The following is a 19,982-nucleotide window of genomic DNA, read 5'->3' as shown; positions in this document are numbered from 1 at the left end:
CATAGAAGTAATCAAAAAGACTCCAGTGGTTAAATCCATATCTTCAGAACAGGGATGCGAGAAGTGGAGGTACTTGGAAATTTAAATGCATGCAAACTGTTTTACAAACAAATCAATACATTTGACACTTTCAGTAAAGGGAAAACATAACTGCACATTTTTGCTAACTTTTTTTGGCCAACGTTTCAACAAATAAGCTTGCATTTTAGTTGTGTTTTATATATGATTCCTGCATATACACTGGTGGCTAAAGATTTGGAATAATGTATAGATTTTGCTGTTTCGGAAGGAAATTGTTACTTTAATTCACCAAAGTGGGATTCAACTGATCACAAAGTATAGTCAGGACATTACTGATGTAAAAAACAGCACCATCACTATTTGAAAAAAGTCATTTTAGATCAAATCTAGACAGGCCCATTTCCAGCAGCCATCACTCCAACACCTTATCCTTGAGTAATCATGCTAAATTGCTAATTTGGTACTAAAAATCACTTGCCATAATATCAAACACAGTTTAAAGATATTTGATTCGTTAAATGAAGCTTAACATTGTCTTTGTGTTTGTTTTTGAGTTGCCACAGTATGCAATAGACTGGCATGTCTTAAGGTCAATATTAGGTCAAAAATGGCAAAAAAGAAACAGCTTTCTCTAGAAACTCATCAGTCAATCACTGTTTTGAGGAATGAAGGCTATACAATGCTTGAAATTGCCACAAAAAAAAAAAAACTGAAGATTTCACACAAAGGTTTTCACTACAGTCTTCAAAGACAAAGGACAACTGTCTCTAACAAGGACAGAAAGAGATGTGGAAGGCCAGATGTACAACTAAACAAGAGGATAAGTACATCAGAGACTCTAGTTTGAGAAATAGATGTCTCACATGTCCTCAGCTGACAGCTTCATTGAATTCTACCCGCTCAACACCAGTTTCATGTAACAGTAAAGAGAAGACTCAGGGGTGCAGGCCTTATGGGAAGAATTGCAAAGAAAAAGCCGCTTTTGAAACAGAAAATCAAAAAGAAAAGGTTAGAGTGGGCAAAGAAACACAGACATTGGACAACAGTGAATTGGAAAAGAATGTTATGGATCTTAACCCCATTGAGATTTTGTGGGATCAGCTAGACTGTGAGGTGCGTGAGAAGTGCCGACAAGACAGCCACATCTATGTCAAGTGCTACAGGAAGTGTGGGGTGAAATGTCACCTGAGTATCTGGACAAACTGACAGCTAGAATGCCAAGGATCTGCAAACCTGTCATTGCTGCACATGGAGGATTTTTTGATGAGAACTCTTTGAAGTAGTTTAAGAAAGTCTGAACATTTCTTTCAAATTGTAATAGTCATTTTTCACATTATTAATGCCCTGACTATACATTGTGATCAGCTGAATGCCACTTTGGTGAATAAAAGTACCAATTTCTTTCCATAAGAGCAAAATCTGTACATTATTCCAAACTTTTGCCCACCAGTGTATTTTTGCAAAAACTTCTACATTTATTAGGAGTGTTTACTTAATTGTCAATAGAACGCTTTCAGTAAGGCATTTAAATATAACTTGTAAGCAGGCTATAAACCTATGCTCTTATTAAATAGTTTTTGTTTTACATTTTATGATTTCTTTCTCAAAATGGGATTAGCACATTAAGTCTTTCCTCTAATTGACGTATGATGTGTGACGGTGGGGCAGCAAATGAAATGTAGCTAGAAGTTTGATGGCGCAAAAGCACATTTCTGATTGGTCTTTAATGTTCATCCAAATTAAAATCTCCCAAACAGAATAGACATTTAGACACTAATGAAAGAATTAAACATTTAACATTTAGTGTACTGTAAGGTAGGTTTTTTTTTTTTTTTTTTTTTTTTTGCTTCACAGGCTTGATTTTTTTAAGATGACAGTGTAAAATAGCCCACCAATCATTTTTAAATAGCGCAATTTGTTATCCTGACTTCTCATGTTAAGGTGGACCAGTACTTTACAAGTGCTAGCTGTCTCAAAATTTTCTGTCAAAAATTTAGCCTAATATATAATATATAGTCAGATGTACTAGCATGCATGCTTCAGTATAAATGAGTTTTCTGGGTGATTGTTTGTTTGTTTGAGTTTTCATGTGTTTTCCATTCACATTTTTCATGCATATCGTCACCTACTGGGCAGGGAGAAGAATTTGTTTTAAAAAGGGACTTAAATATTGATCTGTTTCTCACCCACACCTATCATATTGCTTCCAGAAGACATGGATTTAACCACTGGAGTCTTATTGATAACATTTATGCTGCCTTAATATGCTTTTTGGAGCTTCAAAGTTCTGGCCACCATTCACGTGCATTACCTGGACCAACAGAGCTGAGATATTGTTCATTTGTGTTTTGCAGGAGCAAGAAAGTCATACACATCTGGGATGGCATGAGGGTGAGTAAATGATGAGAGAATTTTCATTTTTGGGTGTACTGTTCCTTTAAATATGACTAGGCTATTTTCTTGACAGATTTCGTAAGAATAACTCAATTTAGCATTAACAAATTTTGAAGTTGTGACTTTTTGCAGTATCTCCGTGATTTTTATGCTTCTTTTGCATCAACACCTAATATTAACACTATGTGATACATTTAAACCTCAAGCTATTTACAGCACTTGCATACTACTAGGTTTGCAAAAAGGGACAGGGAAAGGGTTTATGTTTGCAGGCTTTGACTGTTTACATGTTTTTACATTTGCCAAATATAGTGAGTCTACACTGAGGGCCGTTAAAGGAGCACTTAACTTTTTTGTGTCATCTTGGGTTTATAGGGACACCCAGCGGCGTGAATGCAGCATCTTTCAAACACGATAGTTTTCAGTTACAGATGCCATTGTAGAAATTCACTGTTCACAGTCAGCCATGATTCATTTAATCCAAGAGTCAAAGTGTCCAATAACAGGGCGGTTACTGAGATTAAGCGAGTAGTATTCGGCTGGTCATGTGATTGTAACATGGCAGACCCCATGAGGAGTCCATCTCCATGTAGAATAAAACAGCTTTTATAAGGTTACTGATATGACATGAGTCTTCATCTCATGTGAGTGGTCATGATTTTATACACACAGTATGTTTGAAAATTACTATTCATTTCATTGTGGGTAATACTTTTTAAATAAGGAAAATAATACTGAGTGCACCTTTAAAGACTGTTTTATTTTTGACTCGCAGCTTTTGCTTGTGTTTCTGTTTGGCTGCTGATAGCTCTTTCCCTGCAATCAGGTGGGGCTCTCTTTTGAACAACAGGTTTAACCTGTGACAAATGACAAACACAGAGTGATTATACTGTGTGGAGAACACTCCCTGAAAAAGTTTCATGGGTAACTGCCCAGCAAACGCAAAACGTTCCCCTAACGTTAGAATTTGGTTCTCGTATGGTTGTTTCTCTGGGAACCAGCTCCTAACGTTCTGGGAACGTTTATTGTGACCAAACTCGAACGTTCTCAGAACGTCGCTTTTGTTTGACATCCTAATAAGAACTTACACTGAACGTTCTCTAATGGTTATTTTTAGGTTTTGTTTTTGCGTGACGAACCTATACACAACGTTCTAAAAAGTTCATTTTTTTATTATTATTATTATTATTTTTCATAAACGTTTCAGAGAGGTTGATAGACAACAAATGACTGACATTAGTGCAGTACAGCGTTTAATTAAATGTAGAAGTAAAGATCACAGTGCTTGTGATTTGAGCAGAAACCAAAAAGCAGAGCCAAGATAAGATTTCGTTTCAAGTCGTCTTGTCGTTTTTCACCACATGAGAGCAGTAACATGGCACGTTAACAAACCCGGAAATAAAGTGCGCGTAGGGGGGTGGACCAACCGGGCCAAAAGCAAGAAGGCAAAAAATGAGCAAGGACATGGTGTTTGATGTGTTGAGATACAAATCGATATATAAACCTATGAATCTATGGACTAATGGATTGAAAGAAACGCACGTGATGGAACGCACAATGTAAGCGCGCGCTTGACATTTAGGACGAGTTTGAGGGCATAATTGCATGTATGGTTAACTTGATTTACTTTTATAGAATTTAATTTTATATTATTGCATACAATTCTTGTTTTTATTTGTACAAGTTGTTGTTCAGAACGCTCGGTGTACATTCCGAAAAAGACAAACTCGAATGTAGTTTTATAAAGATGCTATTTGCTTTCACAAGGCAACACCCTCTGACGAATATTTATACCGAAACCATCCAATGGATACGACTGGTTTAATTCATCGTTTCTAATTAATTCCTGATGTTCTTCACACCACTGGTCTCACAGCGTTGGACAGATAAAGCGTAAAGGAAAGGTCTTCTCTCTGTTTGGACACACCACATGATATAAGGAATTAAATGAACTGTTGGGATAAACGGTGTCTTTATTTCGAATTCCAAAATGACTATCAAACTGGACTTCGAAGAATGTCTGAAAGACTCCCCGCGATTCAGGTAAGTTAACGCTCATCTTAATGTGCGTAAATGCTCCTATTTTAAAAACCCTTTGCGCTTCAAAACTACCAGAGGGTGTCTATTTGACCACAATGATGACAAAAAATATCAGCTATACATAAAACATGCACTTGTACATTTTCAGCACATTGGAAACAAACTTGACAGTCATGTGCGGAGTTAATGTTTAAGGGACTGACGTAGCAGTTTTCTTGACGAGCTGTTCTAAGATCAGGCCAGTGGTTTCCGTGCATCGAAAGAACCTGGTCTTAGATCAGCGTGACATGCGGCCAATGCAGCGCGTTTCTGACGGCACTGGAAAGAATGTGCTTAAGTTCATGCAGAAGGAATGAATGGGATCTTGAGGGTGATTGAGTGGCTCTCAGCACAGTGGGAGGGGCAACATCTCAACAGGTGTCTCATCACTATGGGGTTAGTATCAGGGGCGTGTTAAATCATTCATAGGAACATGTCATGCGATTGCAGGTTTAGTAATTCGGCAGCAAGAGGTCGATTTCAGGGTACCGGATCATTCGGAAACAGCATGTCGATTCCTGTGCATTCCTTAAACTTAATTTGTAAATGAGATATTTAGAGGTAAATATTTTCACAATGCGCTGATGCACAACCACGAGAAAACCTCTCTGGAGCTTTTTCAAGAGTTACATTTTTTTGAGTGTAGTTCCCCAGATAGCAAACGTACTTCTTCGAGATGTCTGTTTTAGATCTTTTAACCTGAAAAGCATCACAATCGAATGAACATCTAAACATCTTAAAAAGATCACATTTACAAACATTCTAAATCGTAAACGTCTCAAAGACATCTGCTGAATGTCTTGTTGACATTCGAGACATACTTACTGACATGCATCTTTAAAGACATATTGCAGATAAGCGAACAACCTAAAAAATACGTCTTCCAGATGTAAAAACACACATCAAATAGACATCTGGGTGATGTGATAACCCTGATAGCACACGTACATCGCCCCGATGTCTATTAGATGTGTGTTTACGATTTAGAATGTTTGTAAATCTGATCTTTTTAAGATGTTTAGCAGATGTTAATTAGATTGTGATGCTTTCCAGATGAAAATATTTACAATTGGCATCTTGGAGATGTACGTGTGCTATTTCGAAATGTTCTTTCTTTCGCCTTTTCTCTCTCCCCTCCTTTCCCTAGTTTGGCTGTAGATTTTGTGGGCAGGAAAGTTTGAGTGCCATGTTTTAGTGGCTGCAAAAAGAGCAGACTCAGAGGGTGTAGTGAGTTCAAGAATTAGGTCATCACTACTTAGAAATGTACTTGCATAAACACACGATATCCCTTTTCATCGGCCATAAACAGATCTAAACATACAGAACATGTGATACTCGTCTAGTCCTGGTTTCTTGACATTCATATACACAGAGCAACTGAAAAAGAAAGAGTTCTCAAATGCACATGAATAAGATGACATAAACACAGTTGAGGCCTAGTTTACTTCAGACTTTGGCTGCCTCCGGTTGCTAAGTAACGGCTGGGTAGAGGTGGTGGGGGAGCAGGAAGTGAGGCGAGAGATACTTAAATGATAAACAGGAGACAGGAAGTGTGTTTCAGTGGTGGATTGCTTCGGAAACGAAAAGTTTTTCGCAAACACATACTCTTGCACTAACAAATAAATACAGTCATGATGTGTACACATCAATGTGAGCACTCAGTACCATTTAGAAGGAGCGCAGTATTAGTACACTGCAGAGTATTAAACAACAGTGACCAAGTTTTCTGAAAAGATCAGCCCACTTATTTGATCTTTTCTCAATTATTCCTTCTCTCTTAGCTGGAGAAGGTGAGTTTAGAAAGTTAAAGGACGCAAGCCTTAGAAGCTTTCTATGTGTGAAAAAAAAGCGGGAAACCACAAAGAACCATACTGTTTTTCTGTGTGCTTTGACAAAATAGATAAGAGAGGATGTTTACTGACTCACCGAAACAAACACACATTTTGAATATCGTCGCTGTCTGATAAAAACGAATTTTTCAAGAGCATGGAAGAACTTTTTCTCATAAACAATCTAACAAGATACTTGTTAAACAGACAGCCTGATTAAACATCTTTTCATTGGTCATTTCAATGCACAATTCAAACAGTAGGAAGAGGTCATTCAGCACATTCCGTCCATGGTAAAAAGTCAAAATTGGCAAAAGTGGAGATACGTGTTTTTCTTTGGACAGCGACGATATGCAAGTGCATGCATACAGTCACACGCTTCTGATGTCTCACCCAATCAAATATTCTTCTTCTTATTATTACATAACCTTGGCGTGTAATCATGCGGAAAAGAGGGTTCAGATCTCTTAGTTTACTGGAAAACTTGGGGCTACAATGAATGGATCTTTTGTGCAAATTAAATGTATTGTTTTCAAAAAGGTGTAGTTATAATGAATGGGACAACATTCTTTTGATCTGTATGTGTATGTTTGTATCTGTTATGTTTCAACAGGGCAGAAATCGAGAAGGTGGAGGTAAATGTTAATGAATTGGAGACCAGGCTTGAGAAGGTGAGAGACTAAGGAAGAGTTGATTTCAAAACATAGCGGACCCTCATATTAAGACTCACACCAAAAAATAATATCCCCAAATACCACGGCTGCAGGTTTTTATTGCGTTGACCTTCAAATGTTCAATTCCGCAATTTGAGACAGGGTTTTTGTTACTGTTCCTCTCTCCTGCCTCGTGTTCCCCACTGATTTTTGTGAAGAGATGCTGTGTTTTTATGCAGCGATTGGAGAGGAAGTGTAAAGGGGAATTACCAATTGAAAAGCGATTAACCACAATCCCAGTCAGTTTCCCATAATTATACCTGACCAGTTTAAAACCACAGAGAACTCCTGGTCATCTTCTTGACAAATGTACTGGTTGTTTTGCTCACACAAAAGTTGCTTGTAAAAGTTTATATGGTTTAAATGTGTTGGAATAACGCTATTTGTTATTTAACGTCTGTGTGTTTGTATAGTTGGTGAAACAGTGCCACACTATGCTGGATGCAGGTCGTGTGTATTGCCAGAACAGTAAAAGTTTTGTCAGTGGCCTCAAAGAGCTGGGACACCACTGTTCTGAGGACAAAACTATGGGGGTGAGTGCCTCAAGAGTCCTGTAACTGATTTCAAATTAACATTACTTTCTACTGTATACACAGAAACCCACTTAAGGGTTAGCCACATGGGCTAACTGATACCTGAGACTGTATGTGAGCATGTGATCAACCATATCAGCATCAAAACAAAAAGGAACTGATACAACATGATTGTAAATTTGCAGACCTGTATGGACACAGGAGTTTAGATATGACTGCGACTACCAGTGCAGTGCAAAACCTGAGATCGGAGGACATATCATTAAATTACTTGTATTAAATGATGGCATCTGATGATATATACCATGGTATTGAATGATTATAATATTTCTATTTACATGGTACTCCAGGGTACTTAAAATGATACTGCGATACTACCTTCATACATGTCCAAAAAGTTAGTGCTTTTTAGAACAGAATTGGTGTTGCTTGATAGAGGCTTCAGGGATGCAAACTACTCACCTTTCACCTTTTTAAGCTATTTTGCTCAAATTATTTGGGAAAATGTTCTACATTTTCCTTATTAAAATAACTTAAAAGGGTTCCTTTAAAGGGATAGTTCACCCCAAAGTTTTAATTATCTCATTATTTACTCAGCCTCATGCCATCCCAGATGTGTGTGACTTACTCTTCTGCTGAACACAAACAATGATTTTTAAAAGAATATTTCTGTAGGTACTCACAATACAAGTGAATGGATGCCAAAATTGAATTTGAAGATTCAAAATGCATATAAACACAGCATAAAAGTAATCCATATGACTCCAGTGGTTAAATCCATGTCTTCTGAAGTGATATGATAGCCGTGGGTGAGAAAGAGTTCAATATTTAAGTCCTTCTTTTGTTTTTGGTGATTCGCATTCTGCGTGCACATCGCCCCCTACTAGGCAGGATGGAGAATTTATGGTGAAAATTGACTTAAATATTGATCTGTTTCTCACCCACACCTATCATATCGTGTCTGAACACATGGATTTAACAACTGGAGTCTTATAGATTACTTTTATGCTGCCTTTATGTGCATTTTGAAGCATCAAACTTTTGGCACCCATTCACTTGCATTGTGAGGACCTACAGAGCTGAAATATTCTTCTAAAAATCTTTGTTTGTGTTCTGCAGAAGAAAGAAAGTCATGCACATCTGGGATGGCATGATGGTGAGTAAATGATGAGAGAATTTTCACTTTTGAGTGAACTATCCCTTTAAGCTTAAACACTTAAAAAGCTTTAAATGAAACAAAAAAGCTTTAAATACAACCAACCAATCAACTTAATACATAGATCTGGGACACCTGCTATGACTTTCTCACCTTTTTTACCTCTCATGAGGCTTACAATAGGATGGAAACCTTGTGTGTTACTATTTTATGTAGAAATCAATTTAATTGCAAATAGATGTGCCTAGACATTATAAAGACATGGTAACATTTTGGCTTTGAAGAAAAGCAAGGTAACATTTAAAACACAATGTTGTACAGATTCATCTAATTCAACTGAAGTCACTAGCAGAAAAGCTGAAATGCAATGAGCTAATGAAATGTTTGAGTATACTTTATTGGACAAATTATAAATAAATTATAAAGCATTAAAGTGCATGGAAATGGAATGAAATTTTGCCTTAAATAGAAACATTAATGGAGGTTATCTTGTACACTTGTCTTTTAGGAGTGTTTAGAGAAGTTTTCTAAAAAACTGTCTGACATCCTCAGTGCTCAGGAGGTAAGTCGAGTTCTTCCTTTTTAATGTTACTCTTACTATTAGCAACCAATATGCCTGCAATCTGTCTGGAGTTGTGTTCCTGTATCCACTTTAATTTTGGCCACTCTCCCACTCCTCCATGAATTCTGTCTCTCCCAACAGGAGGTGATTGATACCACACAGAAGTCTGTGAAGTTGAAACTACAGAGTTTTGTGAAAGAGTAAGTTGTTTTCTTCCTCAACCCCTTTATATGCATGAATTTAGGGTTTCGACTAGAGCATGAAAGTGTCTCTTGATTACAGGAACTTCTAATAGAATTAGGGGTAAAATCACTAAACATTTGTGCCCCTTTTGCATGGATTTCAGTGCAAAAACCTTGTGACATCACTCATTTATTCTCTGATTTTATTCTTGTCGGCTAGTGATTCTTGATGAATAGATGCACTCAAATAAATACTTCACATCTCACATAATTAATTTGATAACGTCAATACATCTACCACTGTTGGTCTTGATTTTGTTGGTCAGTTGGTCATTGTCACCTCTAGTTTAAGGGGTTCAAGATTGTATTCTGCCCTAATAAAACGTTTAAGTTTTATTTACAATTACATCTGTACATCAGTGGATGTACAACCCCAGTTCCGAAAAAGTTGGGACAGTATGGAAAATGCTAATAAATACAAAAAGGAGTGATTAGTAAATTTGATTCACCCTGTGCTATATTGAACAACAACACATTATTTGATGTTTTATCTTGTAAATTGTATTATTTATTTATTTATTTTTCAAATATACACTCATTTCAGATCGGATAATTGCAACACACTCCAAAAAAGTTCAGTCTTTCAGTCTAAAAAGGGACAGTTGAGTGTTTACCACTGTGTAACATCACCATTTCTTATAATAACACTTTTTAAGTGTTTGGGCACTGAAGACACAAGTTTGTTTAGTTTAGCTAGCAGAATTTTCCCCTATTCATCCATCATGTAGGTATTTAGCTGTTAGATATACAGGACCTTCATTTCCGTATTTTGCACTTTATAAAGCTGGCTCCACACTAGCAGACTCGGAACAACTCTATTTGGTTGGGGGGTGTCACACTTAGTGACTGTTTTTGCTGATCTTGCCCTCCTAGTCAGTGAGCCTGACACACTGACCGATTAAAAACGGAGGGAAGGTGTCAGACTTAACAACTGCCTTTGACTTTTCTCAATGCTTCACTGTCGCCCATTTTCACAGCCAATCAACATAAAGCTTTTGAAAACAGGTATTTTTCAATATTACTCCAAGAGTCTGCAGCATCTGCTATGTTTGGTTGTTTGTTAAAGACATGTCCTATTGAGAACGCATAGCAAAAAGAAATTGCATCCTTTTCTTTCACACATTTATTGTCACATTGTGCAAAGAGCTAGGCGACAAACGTGTGTCATTTGGTAGAAAGTGAACTATTCAAAAGTATATTAAAGCACCATGAACTAAAATAAAATAAAAGTACAGACTTGTGAAGTATGCATTTTTATACATAATGTTATATAAATGTACACTACAGTATACTGTATTTATATAATCTAAAGCTGTATACAAATATAAAACTTATGTTTACATTATATAAATTAATATAAGACCCAAGTATTAAATGTAAAAGGTTTTACACATTTATTGTCCCATTGTGCAAAGATCTTGGCAGCAGAAATGTTTTTTCTTTTAATAGTCTGTCATGAAGATGGAGTAACTTTTCCTTGTGAAAGTGCGTGATTGTTCATTTATCCAGTCGAGGCTGGTTGTAGAACGCATGTCCACATACAGCTTTCAGTAAGTAAAGAAAATACATCCAATGAAAACAGACTGTTTTGGCTCATTTTAGTGCAAGAAAAAAGCTTGGTGACAGAATCAGTTTGACGTCTTGTCCGTTCTTCTGTAAAATAAGAAGCTCATTGGTCACTTCAAACAAGCTGGATGTGTTTTTTTTTCAGTGTTTGAAGCCATTAACTCAGCTGGGAGTCCCGACAAGTGATGAACACCTCCCTCTGAGAGACGCTAATGCGTGTTCTGTCTCCCTCTGCCTGGCTAGTGATTATGTTAATGATGCAAACACCTGAAAATCATTGTAAAAATCAGCTAGTGAGACGCCGCCTTAATGCGGCACACATTCTCAATTGGAGACAGGTCAGGACTGCAGGCAGGCCAATCTAGCACCCACACTCTCTGCTTACACAGCCATGCACTTGTAATCCGGGCAGTATGTGGTTTGGCGTTGTCCTGCTGGAAAATGCAGAGCCATCCTTAGAAAAGATGCCGTTTGGATGGCAGTATATGTTGCTCCAAAATTTGTAGGGGTGAGTGGGTTAAGATGAGCCAGTTTTTACATTTGTTGTCTCCTATACTAGGAAAAATTAGACTGAGGTAAAATGAATAGAGCTACCTTTATTTCAAGGTCTCTGCTATCACTTGATATTATAAAAATGAGCCTGTGACAGAAAGCCAAAAACATATGTCCTTTTTTAAAAAAGTGATCCATTGGGTCAACTTGCCCCAGGTTAGGGGTAAGTTGCTCCTGGTCAGTGTGTAAGATGAGCCATCTGGGGGTAAGTTGACCAATAGAATATTTCCAGTGATACACTGAATAAGTTCTTCAAATTATTTTGTTTCTATAATTTCTAATCTATAATCTTCTACCTTACTCATGTTTCCTTTAACACTAACACTAATAAATGTTATTGCATGTAAATGATGGAACAAGTTAGATCAAAGCATAGCCTACAGTAAATACCTACATTTTTTGACAGAAAAATAAAATCGCACTGTTTTAGGTCTTTTAATTGCAAACATCATAAACAGAACAGTTAGTTATTAGAACAAATTTGTTTTAGTAAAAACCATTGGCTCAAATTTCCCCAGATTGTTTGGTTCATTTTGCCCCATAGTGACCATTTTGGAAAAAAGCACCTAGCTTAGTGCTTCAGGGCTAATATTGTGCTAATCAAATCATGGGTATTTATATGCTGGATATACTCCATTATGCATATGTCATTTTGTACCTAAATAAATTTGCTTTGGGACAACAATCAGAAAACCTCAAATGTATAAAATTTACTTTGACTAGCAAAAAAAACACTTCTATAAAAACACTCTTACCTCTCTTCCCATGTGCTTCTCCTCTTCACAGCCAGATAGAAATTATGGATACGTCCTGATTACAAGGTCACATGACTAAAAATATGCCCTCACAGATATGCAAGTTACCTACTGACACTCAACTGTACCATGACAGACACTGGCTTTTGGATCTGACGGTGATGACAGCTTGGATGGTCCTTTTCCTCATTGACCTGGGGAACATGACAGCTGTTTTTTTCCAAAAACTATTCAAAATGTGGACTCGTCGGACCACAAAACATGATTCCACTGTTCTACTTTCCATCTCAGATGAGACCGAGCCCAGAAAAGTTGGCAGCACTTCTGGACAGTGTTGATGTAGGGCTTCTACTTTACATAGTAAAGTCTTAACTAATAATGTGGTTCTCGCTCTCGGTGGGGCACGTGGTGACTTGTGCATGGATGCCGCGGAGAATAGTGTGAGCCTCCGCACGCGCTAGGTCTCTGCGGTAATGTGCTCAACAAGCCACGTGATAAGATGCGCGGATTGATTGTCTCAGATGCGGAGGTAACTGAGATTTGTCCTCCGCCACCCAGATTGAGGCGAGTTACTACACCACCACGAGGACCTAGAGCGCACTGGGAATTGGGCATTCCAATTTGAGGAGAAAATAAAATAAAAATAAATAAATAACAAAATGGAAACAAATGAAATGGAATCTCCTGCTCCAGAACTGGAGATGCTTCCTCTGTTTTAGAGATGCACCTGGTGAAAGCTATTTTAAAAAGTGTTGGGGACATGTCCCACCGTTCCCACCCATAAATGACGCCTATACTAACCACACAAAATCTAGTTTAAGCAGGCAAAATTAGTGCTAAAATAGTGAGGCTAGTCCTGGCTATTCAAATGAGGTCATTGTCATTCCTTTCTGCGCAAGCACGCCTACTTTCTATGGAAATTAGGCTCATTATAGATCGCGCTTTATTCACAAAATTGCAGACTGAGTTCAGCACAGAATTTGTGGGCATGTTTATTCCTTTAGTGAACCATGTGCTAAACCAGTGCGGATAGCACGTACAAATTTACAGAGCTTTAACCGAGAGCTATTCCTTTTTAGTCAATTCCAGCCTTACTTGTATGTTGTTATTGGCATTTGTAACTGATATAAATTGACTTTTGCTGGTTTTGCTGCAGTTGATATGCATCACATAGCTAACATTTAATCCTTTATAGACCTGCTATTCTTTAATGTCATAGAATTCAGTATAGTTACTATTAAAAGTACTGGTAGGTGTTTCCCTAAAGTGGTAGGAAATTATTTATTTTCATTCTCTTTCTCCCTCTCAGGGACGTGAAGCGTTTTAAGGATGTACGTAAGGAGTTTGAGCGCAGCAGTGAGAATCTGGATGCGGCCCTCAGCAGAAACGCTCAGGCACCTCGAGGGAAACAGCACGAGGTGGAAGAGGCCAGCAATAACCTGCTAAATGCACGAAGAGCATACAGATCAGGGGCACTGGACTACGTACTACAGGTATAAACGTATGTTTGTAAGCATACAGACTCATACTTCTACGCACACACATTTGCATGCATGGAAGCATGAAAAAAACATGAACAAATATTTGGGCTGGATTAAAGAAGGCATGTTTTTTTTGTGTACCAAGATAAACCTAGAACTACCTCAAGCAGCTTTACCTGATGTTAGTGCCTATAGATTTCACTGTCTGATTGTTACTTATTTCACTGTTTCTCTCTCGCTCCCTAATCTAGATTAATGTCATTGAGTCCAAGAAGAAGACTGAAATTCTAATGGCGGTATGTTTCAAAATGTACAACTCTGTGATTTAAGGATGATTAGGGCAGGTGTCATAATGTGGCATTCTATGATAGTGATTAGGATTGAATGTTAGCTCACAGTCACTTTTGTTTGTCCTCTTTGTGTATATATGTGGCGTGGTGTGCCAGATGCTTTCTCTTATGGAGGCCCAGGCTCTGTTCTTCCGGCAGGGTTACCAGTCACTCGCAGAACTGGAAATCTACCGCAAGCAACTGAGTGACGAGGTGATCCATCCATCCATCCATCCTTAATCTCAATTTGCTTTGGTGTGCAGACAGTAATTACACAAATTACATGCTGAATCATTTAAAAATCAAAGCATCCCAAAGAGGTTTATAAACCGTTCTTTATTCCCGAGTCCTGACTCCCGACAAATAACAGAATAACCGTTCTTGAACCAAATATTACAAACAGTTACCGTGCACATATTTAGGGTAATAAGGCATTTTTTGCTTTATCATTAAAAATGAAATGCATGCAAGACATTTTAAAGTCCTCTATACTGTTGCACAAATTCCGTTGCTTATACAGTATGAATTTAAACCATCAGCTTTGTACACAATCAGGGTAAACTGCGCCTTATCTTTGTGTTTGGAAGTGTTTCTTAATTCAGACACTGTTCTCTGTAGTCCTTCAAATAAACACGCTGCACCAGTGAGACGCATATTCCCTGAGCGCACGCGAGTGCCTGCGCTCGCGCTGCTGTCGTCCAGCACGCATTCGGCCGAACAAATGGTATTTCACAAAAGGCTGACATTTATGTGGATTTATAATAGATTTCTCAAAATAAATAAATAATTGATTTAGAGCTCGAGGACTCTTGGGTATAGAGACCCCTGTGCAACGGCCCAATCGACCCGATGGTTAATCCGTCCCTGTGTGCGCTGTTTGTGCACACGGACAGAAAAGAGAGGAAGGAAAGTAAAAGTGTGAAGTACCAAGAAGGATGAATGACAAATATGCTTAAGAGATGCTTGGAAGGGGAAACATACCAAATTGATCTTAGGGATGCAAAATGTTTTTCAAAAAGTGGAAGTGTTATTCCTAATGACAGAAATATGATTGAACATTCAGAGACCTTCAGAGATGAAGGCCCATCAAGACAGGAAGTTGTCTGCCAGAGAGAGCAACAACAGGAAACGGTATGTAACACACACTGGTTAGTGTGTGTTGACACATACCTCTGTGCTAGCAGAACAGTAAAAATGCCTGAAAAATCTCGACACTTTTTAAGAGTAAAAGCAAATGCTACTGCAGTTTGTGAACTTAAAACTGTCCATGCACTGCATAGAAAAATGCATTCTAAGATCCGCTAAGTTTAAACTGTTGTTGTGCAAGATCCAGGGCATTTACTAAAAAAGTTATCTCAGATTAGTTGGTACACATCTATGCACTGTTATATAGTTCAACTCTTGTTTCTCTTAACCTTAATGTGCATGGCTGTTAGTTTAGTAGTTATTACACATATATTTATACTTTGAAACGCAGCTATTGTCTTTTTCAAGAAATTACTTAATATTACTGAAGAACATGAAGCTGAAATTTAGACAGGAAACTTACCTTCAACTGGCCTGCGAAAACCACAAAATCTGCTCATAACTTCCTGAAAGCACAGGAAGTGGTGAGAAACAGCTTGGCAAATGTCAAGAGAGATGTGTGGACCCTATACATAGAATGGGGTTCCTTAGAATAATATACAGTATGTGAATAAAGAAGATGGGTTTGTTTTTAGGGGATAGACTTACACCTTAAGATAGAAGGAAGCTGGAACAGGAACCAAGTTTTTTACAAACAAAAAGTGGAAGTGACAGAGCCAAGGACAAATGAAAACACTCTTTTGATAAAGTGACAGGAGGGACTGGAAAGAGAGGGGGAGAGAACAGGAAAGCGAGTGGAAGATAACAAGTGTAGGTGGAGATGGAGGTGATCTTTTTGACCTCTTCTCGATACAGGACAGGACGTTGAGCAAGTACAAGCATATCTTGCATCCTCTCTCATTCAGTTAGTCTTGAGTGACATACCCTTTGACACTTTACTGACTGTGGTCCAGAAATCTGCCATACCATGAAGAGCCTGCAATTATAGTGCACTTATTGTCAGAGATTCTGACTGGAAAAAAGTCTCATAATAACTACTGTACATACAGAAGCAGAGATGTAGGCTGAGCCACTGGGCATACGTTTTTAATTTTATGATGTACAATTAAATTTCCATTTTAGGATCTAGTTGAATGCATGTTGCAGCGCAGAGCTGGACATGGTCCAAACCTCACTCTCAAAGAGTTTCCATCAGGATTCCATGTAGCTTTGATTCAGACGTAAATAAAGGACTGAATGAGTAAATGTGACTTGGAGTATTCTGTCTGACCCTCTTTTTCTCTCTCTTTGTCCAGTACACTCAACTGGTCCTCAATTCTGCAAGAGAGAAAAGGGACATGGAGCAGAGTCACGCTGCTGTCAAGAAAAAGGTAGAAACGCACACACACACACATCACAATATATCTGTACACAAACTCACAAACTGACTATACAGTCAATACAAAGACACTGTCACTATACATGTATTTTAAGGAACTATACATGCATAGGGAACTTATTTGTATGGGTGTCTTTAGGATGTGTCATATGATGACTCTATTATGGACTTCAGCCCAGATGCACCCAATGGCATCGTAATGGAAGGCTACCTGTACAAGAGGGCCAGCAATGCTTTCAAAACGTGGAGCAGGTACAGGACTCTGCTTATATCATCTGCCTTTTTTTTTTATTTCTTTCAGAAGGGCAATTAATGAGCTTGACCACAGAAATGGTTAAATCATTTAGCGGCTTTAAGTTTTTTTTATTTTTTTTTATTTTTATTTTTTAAAGGAATATTCCGGGTTCAATACAAGTTAAGCTCAATCAACAGCATTTGTGGCATAATGTTGATTACCACAAAAATTCATTTGGATTCATCCCTCATTTAAAAAAAAAAAGAAAAAAGCAAAAATCAAGGTTATGGTGGGGCACTTTCAGTGAAAGTGAATGGGGGCAATTTTTGGAGGGTTTAAAGGCAGAAATGTGAAGCTTATAATTTTATGAAATCACTTGCATTAATTCTTCTGTTAAAACTCGTGTGTTATTTGTTTAAATTGTCGTTTTTACAGTCATTTTAGGGTTTGTGTTTGACATTACAACATCATAGGCAAAGAAGTTGTCAAATTGGCTATAACTTTTCACAGAAAAGGTTAGCAAGTAATATTATCACACTAAAATCATGTTAACACACATATTGTTTATGTCTTGTGACTTTACTTTTGAAAAAGTGAGTATTTTAATGTTCAAAAATTGGCTGCCATTCACTTCCATTGTAAGTGCCTCATTGTAACTCAGATTTTTGCCTTTTTTTTTTTTTTTTTTTTTTAAAGAAAAGGAGGGACGAGTCAAAATTAAATGTTGTGGTAATCAATATTATGCCACAAATACTGTTGATTGAGCTTAACTTGTATTGAACCCGGAATATTCCTTTTAAGGTTTTAATGTTTCATTAGGTGGGTTTCGATCCATGTATTTTGATGCACATTTTGGGATGTCACATAGAGGCTGCTGGATGGAAACGCTGATAATTATAAACTCCTATTGCATTTATTAGGAATACAAGATGCACACCAAAAAACTCATGTGACTGAATAACTCGTTCATAACTGGACTAACCAGCGGACTATTCATCGAACATGAAATGTTGCTCTGGTCATCCTGAAATAACAGTGTCCTGAAAATCTGTAGCTTGCAAAGATTTTGCAGAGAAAAATAAGTTGAATGCAAACTTGAACTGTGCTGAAGAACAGGTTTATTGACACTTTTGAAAAATATCTTATAGATCCAAGGTAAAGTCATAAGGATGGAGGAACGCACACACGCTGCCGCTCCCAGACATGAAAGTTCTTTAGAGTGTTTTATCTGTGTGCTTTAAACCACGAGAATTTTATTAATAAATGAATCACAGTGGCTACAGTTTCTCCGGAAGTGACGACTGTGTTCTTTTGAACACATGGGCTATATTGGCACATTGTTTGTGTGATTATTGTGGTTTTTCGGATAAATTACATTCGCAACTTGGATGGAAACATAGCTTTTGTCATTATGCACAGAATTACTATTGCTCATTTTTAGTGATTTAAAACCTTTAAAAACTATCTAGAACACCATATGTACAGTATGTGCTAAAAAAAACCACTCAAAACAATGTAGCAATGGATTAAGCAAATGCTGGGGAAGTTGTCAGGCAAACTCCAACAGTAGCTGCGTTTCCAGCCCCATGTTTTATTGTGAATTTTTGTATATTGTGTAAAGAATGCTGGATGGAAACACCAAGATGACATGAAATGACAAAATACTTATCTGTTCGTTTGAGGTGGATACATTTTAATTAGATAAGAAGACATGTAGAAACTACGATGGAATCACATTTACCGAGTGTGTTTCCATTAGAATTTATATAGTAATATAAATGCGCATCAAGAAGGCATGTGACTTTGCCTCAACAAGCCATGTGAATACATAATTTACTCAGAGAATATCATCACATACTGCATCATCTGAACGTCTGTCATCAAAATGATTGGCTACTATTACCTACCAGAACTGTCTGACTCGCTTTCGCTCCCAGACATACATTAAGCTGAAGGTGAACTGACAGTGAATTGGAAAGCACACAAATAATTAGCGATGCCTTAAAAAACAATAATTAGTGTAGAGATAGTTTATGACATTTCTACTTGTCTGTCGTTTGGTCAATTGACGTGCATTTATTTCACTCATAATTTCCAGATATCTCCTTTAAAATTCATTTTAAATTCCACATTTTATTAAATTATGTTTTATTTTTTTGCAATTAATTTAAGCAACATTATGTTGCAAAAGATGTATTTGCACTGTTTCTTTTCTTTCTTTGTGTTTGTCCGTTTGAGAGGGGTTTTAGTGTGATTTCAGAGGCTGTGAGTTCTGAGGTGAATTACAATCACATGTCTATTTGCATTATTAATAGCTAACCCAGCCATAATATGTGTGTCTGTGTGTGCTCATGCTGCAGGCGCTGGTTCTCCATTCAGAAAAACCAGTTGGTTTACCAAAAGAAACATAATGTAAGTATCCAATTGTCAAACATCTGCAACACGCAGCATTTACCAGTATCAATGATGAAAATACTTATTTCAGTCATATTTCATGTAGACTACAGATACAGTTACACACATACCAGAGCAGTGATATTGGAAATTGGAGATTTCAAGAGAATTTGGATTTTTGTTCCCTTTCTATGTAACCGTAGCAACAGACGCAGACCACATCTGTCTTATTTAAACACTCTCTATCTAATAGGAGCAGATCACGGTTGTTGTGGAGGACCTCCGTTTATGCACAGTGAAGCTGTTTGCTGAACAAGAGAGACGCTTCTGCTTTGAGGTTGTCTCTCCGTCTAAGTGAGTCAGTGTGTGTTTGCATTCGACTGTCGGAACTGCAGTTTGAAGTGCAGTGTGTGTATTTCTGAGTGTGCAATATAATATTGCTGAAGAATTAGCTGGAAAAGTCCTGTAAATATGTAATTATGCATTTGGGCAAGTCTGTACATAACCTGCTTATACTCTAAATGACAGCATATGTGTATGTGTTTGTATAGGAGCTGTCTGTTACAGGCTGATTCAGAGCGACAGCAGCAAGGCTGGATCAGCGCTGTCCAAAACAGCATCGCCTCTGCGTTCCAAGAGAGAAGAGATGACACTCTTAGTTCTGTAAGACACACACG

The 19,982-nt window shown here is 37.6% G+C and overlaps 1 protein-coding gene across 2 annotated transcripts in view; it reads left to right on the top strand.

Moving 5' to 3' along the window:
• The first annotated feature begins 3,842 nt into the window (after positions 1-3,842).
• LOC127448639 (arf-GAP with coiled-coil, ANK repeat and PH domain-containing protein 1-like) overlaps positions 3,843-19,982 on the top strand; it is a 29,606-nt gene continuing 13,466 nt past the window's right edge. The window contains exons 1-13 of one of the 2 annotated variants that reach the window (XM_051711322.1): positions 3,843-4,458; positions 6,937-6,994; positions 7,450-7,569; positions 9,234-9,287; positions 9,429-9,487; positions 13,712-13,895; positions 14,135-14,179; positions 14,330-14,425; positions 16,594-16,668; positions 16,816-16,928; positions 19,272-19,323; positions 19,559-19,659; positions 19,857-19,968. In XM_051711322.1, coding sequence (XP_051567282.1) covers positions 4,406-4,458; positions 6,937-6,994; positions 7,450-7,569; positions 9,234-9,287; positions 9,429-9,487; positions 13,712-13,895; positions 14,135-14,179; positions 14,330-14,425; positions 16,594-16,668; positions 16,816-16,928; positions 19,272-19,323; positions 19,559-19,659; positions 19,857-19,968 — 1,122 coding nt within the window. In that variant the 5' untranslated portion in view covers positions 3,843-4,405. Of the gene's footprint in view, positions 4,459-6,936; positions 6,995-7,449; positions 7,570-9,233; positions 9,288-9,428; positions 9,488-12,000; positions 12,742-13,711; positions 13,896-14,134; positions 14,180-14,329; positions 14,426-16,593; positions 16,669-16,815; positions 16,929-19,271; positions 19,324-19,558; positions 19,660-19,856; positions 19,969-19,982 lie in introns of those variants that run through there. The other variant, XM_051711332.1, reaches the window with a different exon arrangement.

The sequence above is a fragment of the Myxocyprinus asiaticus genome, chromosome 1 (genome assembly GCF_019703515.2).
Source record: "Myxocyprinus asiaticus isolate MX2 ecotype Aquarium Trade chromosome 1, UBuf_Myxa_2, whole genome shotgun sequence".
In the NCBI taxonomy this organism is placed as follows: Eukaryota; Metazoa; Chordata; class Actinopteri; order Cypriniformes; family Catostomidae; genus Myxocyprinus; species Myxocyprinus asiaticus.
The sequence above is the reverse complement of the archived record's forward strand: the minus strand, read 5'-3'. Positions and strand labels throughout refer to the sequence as shown.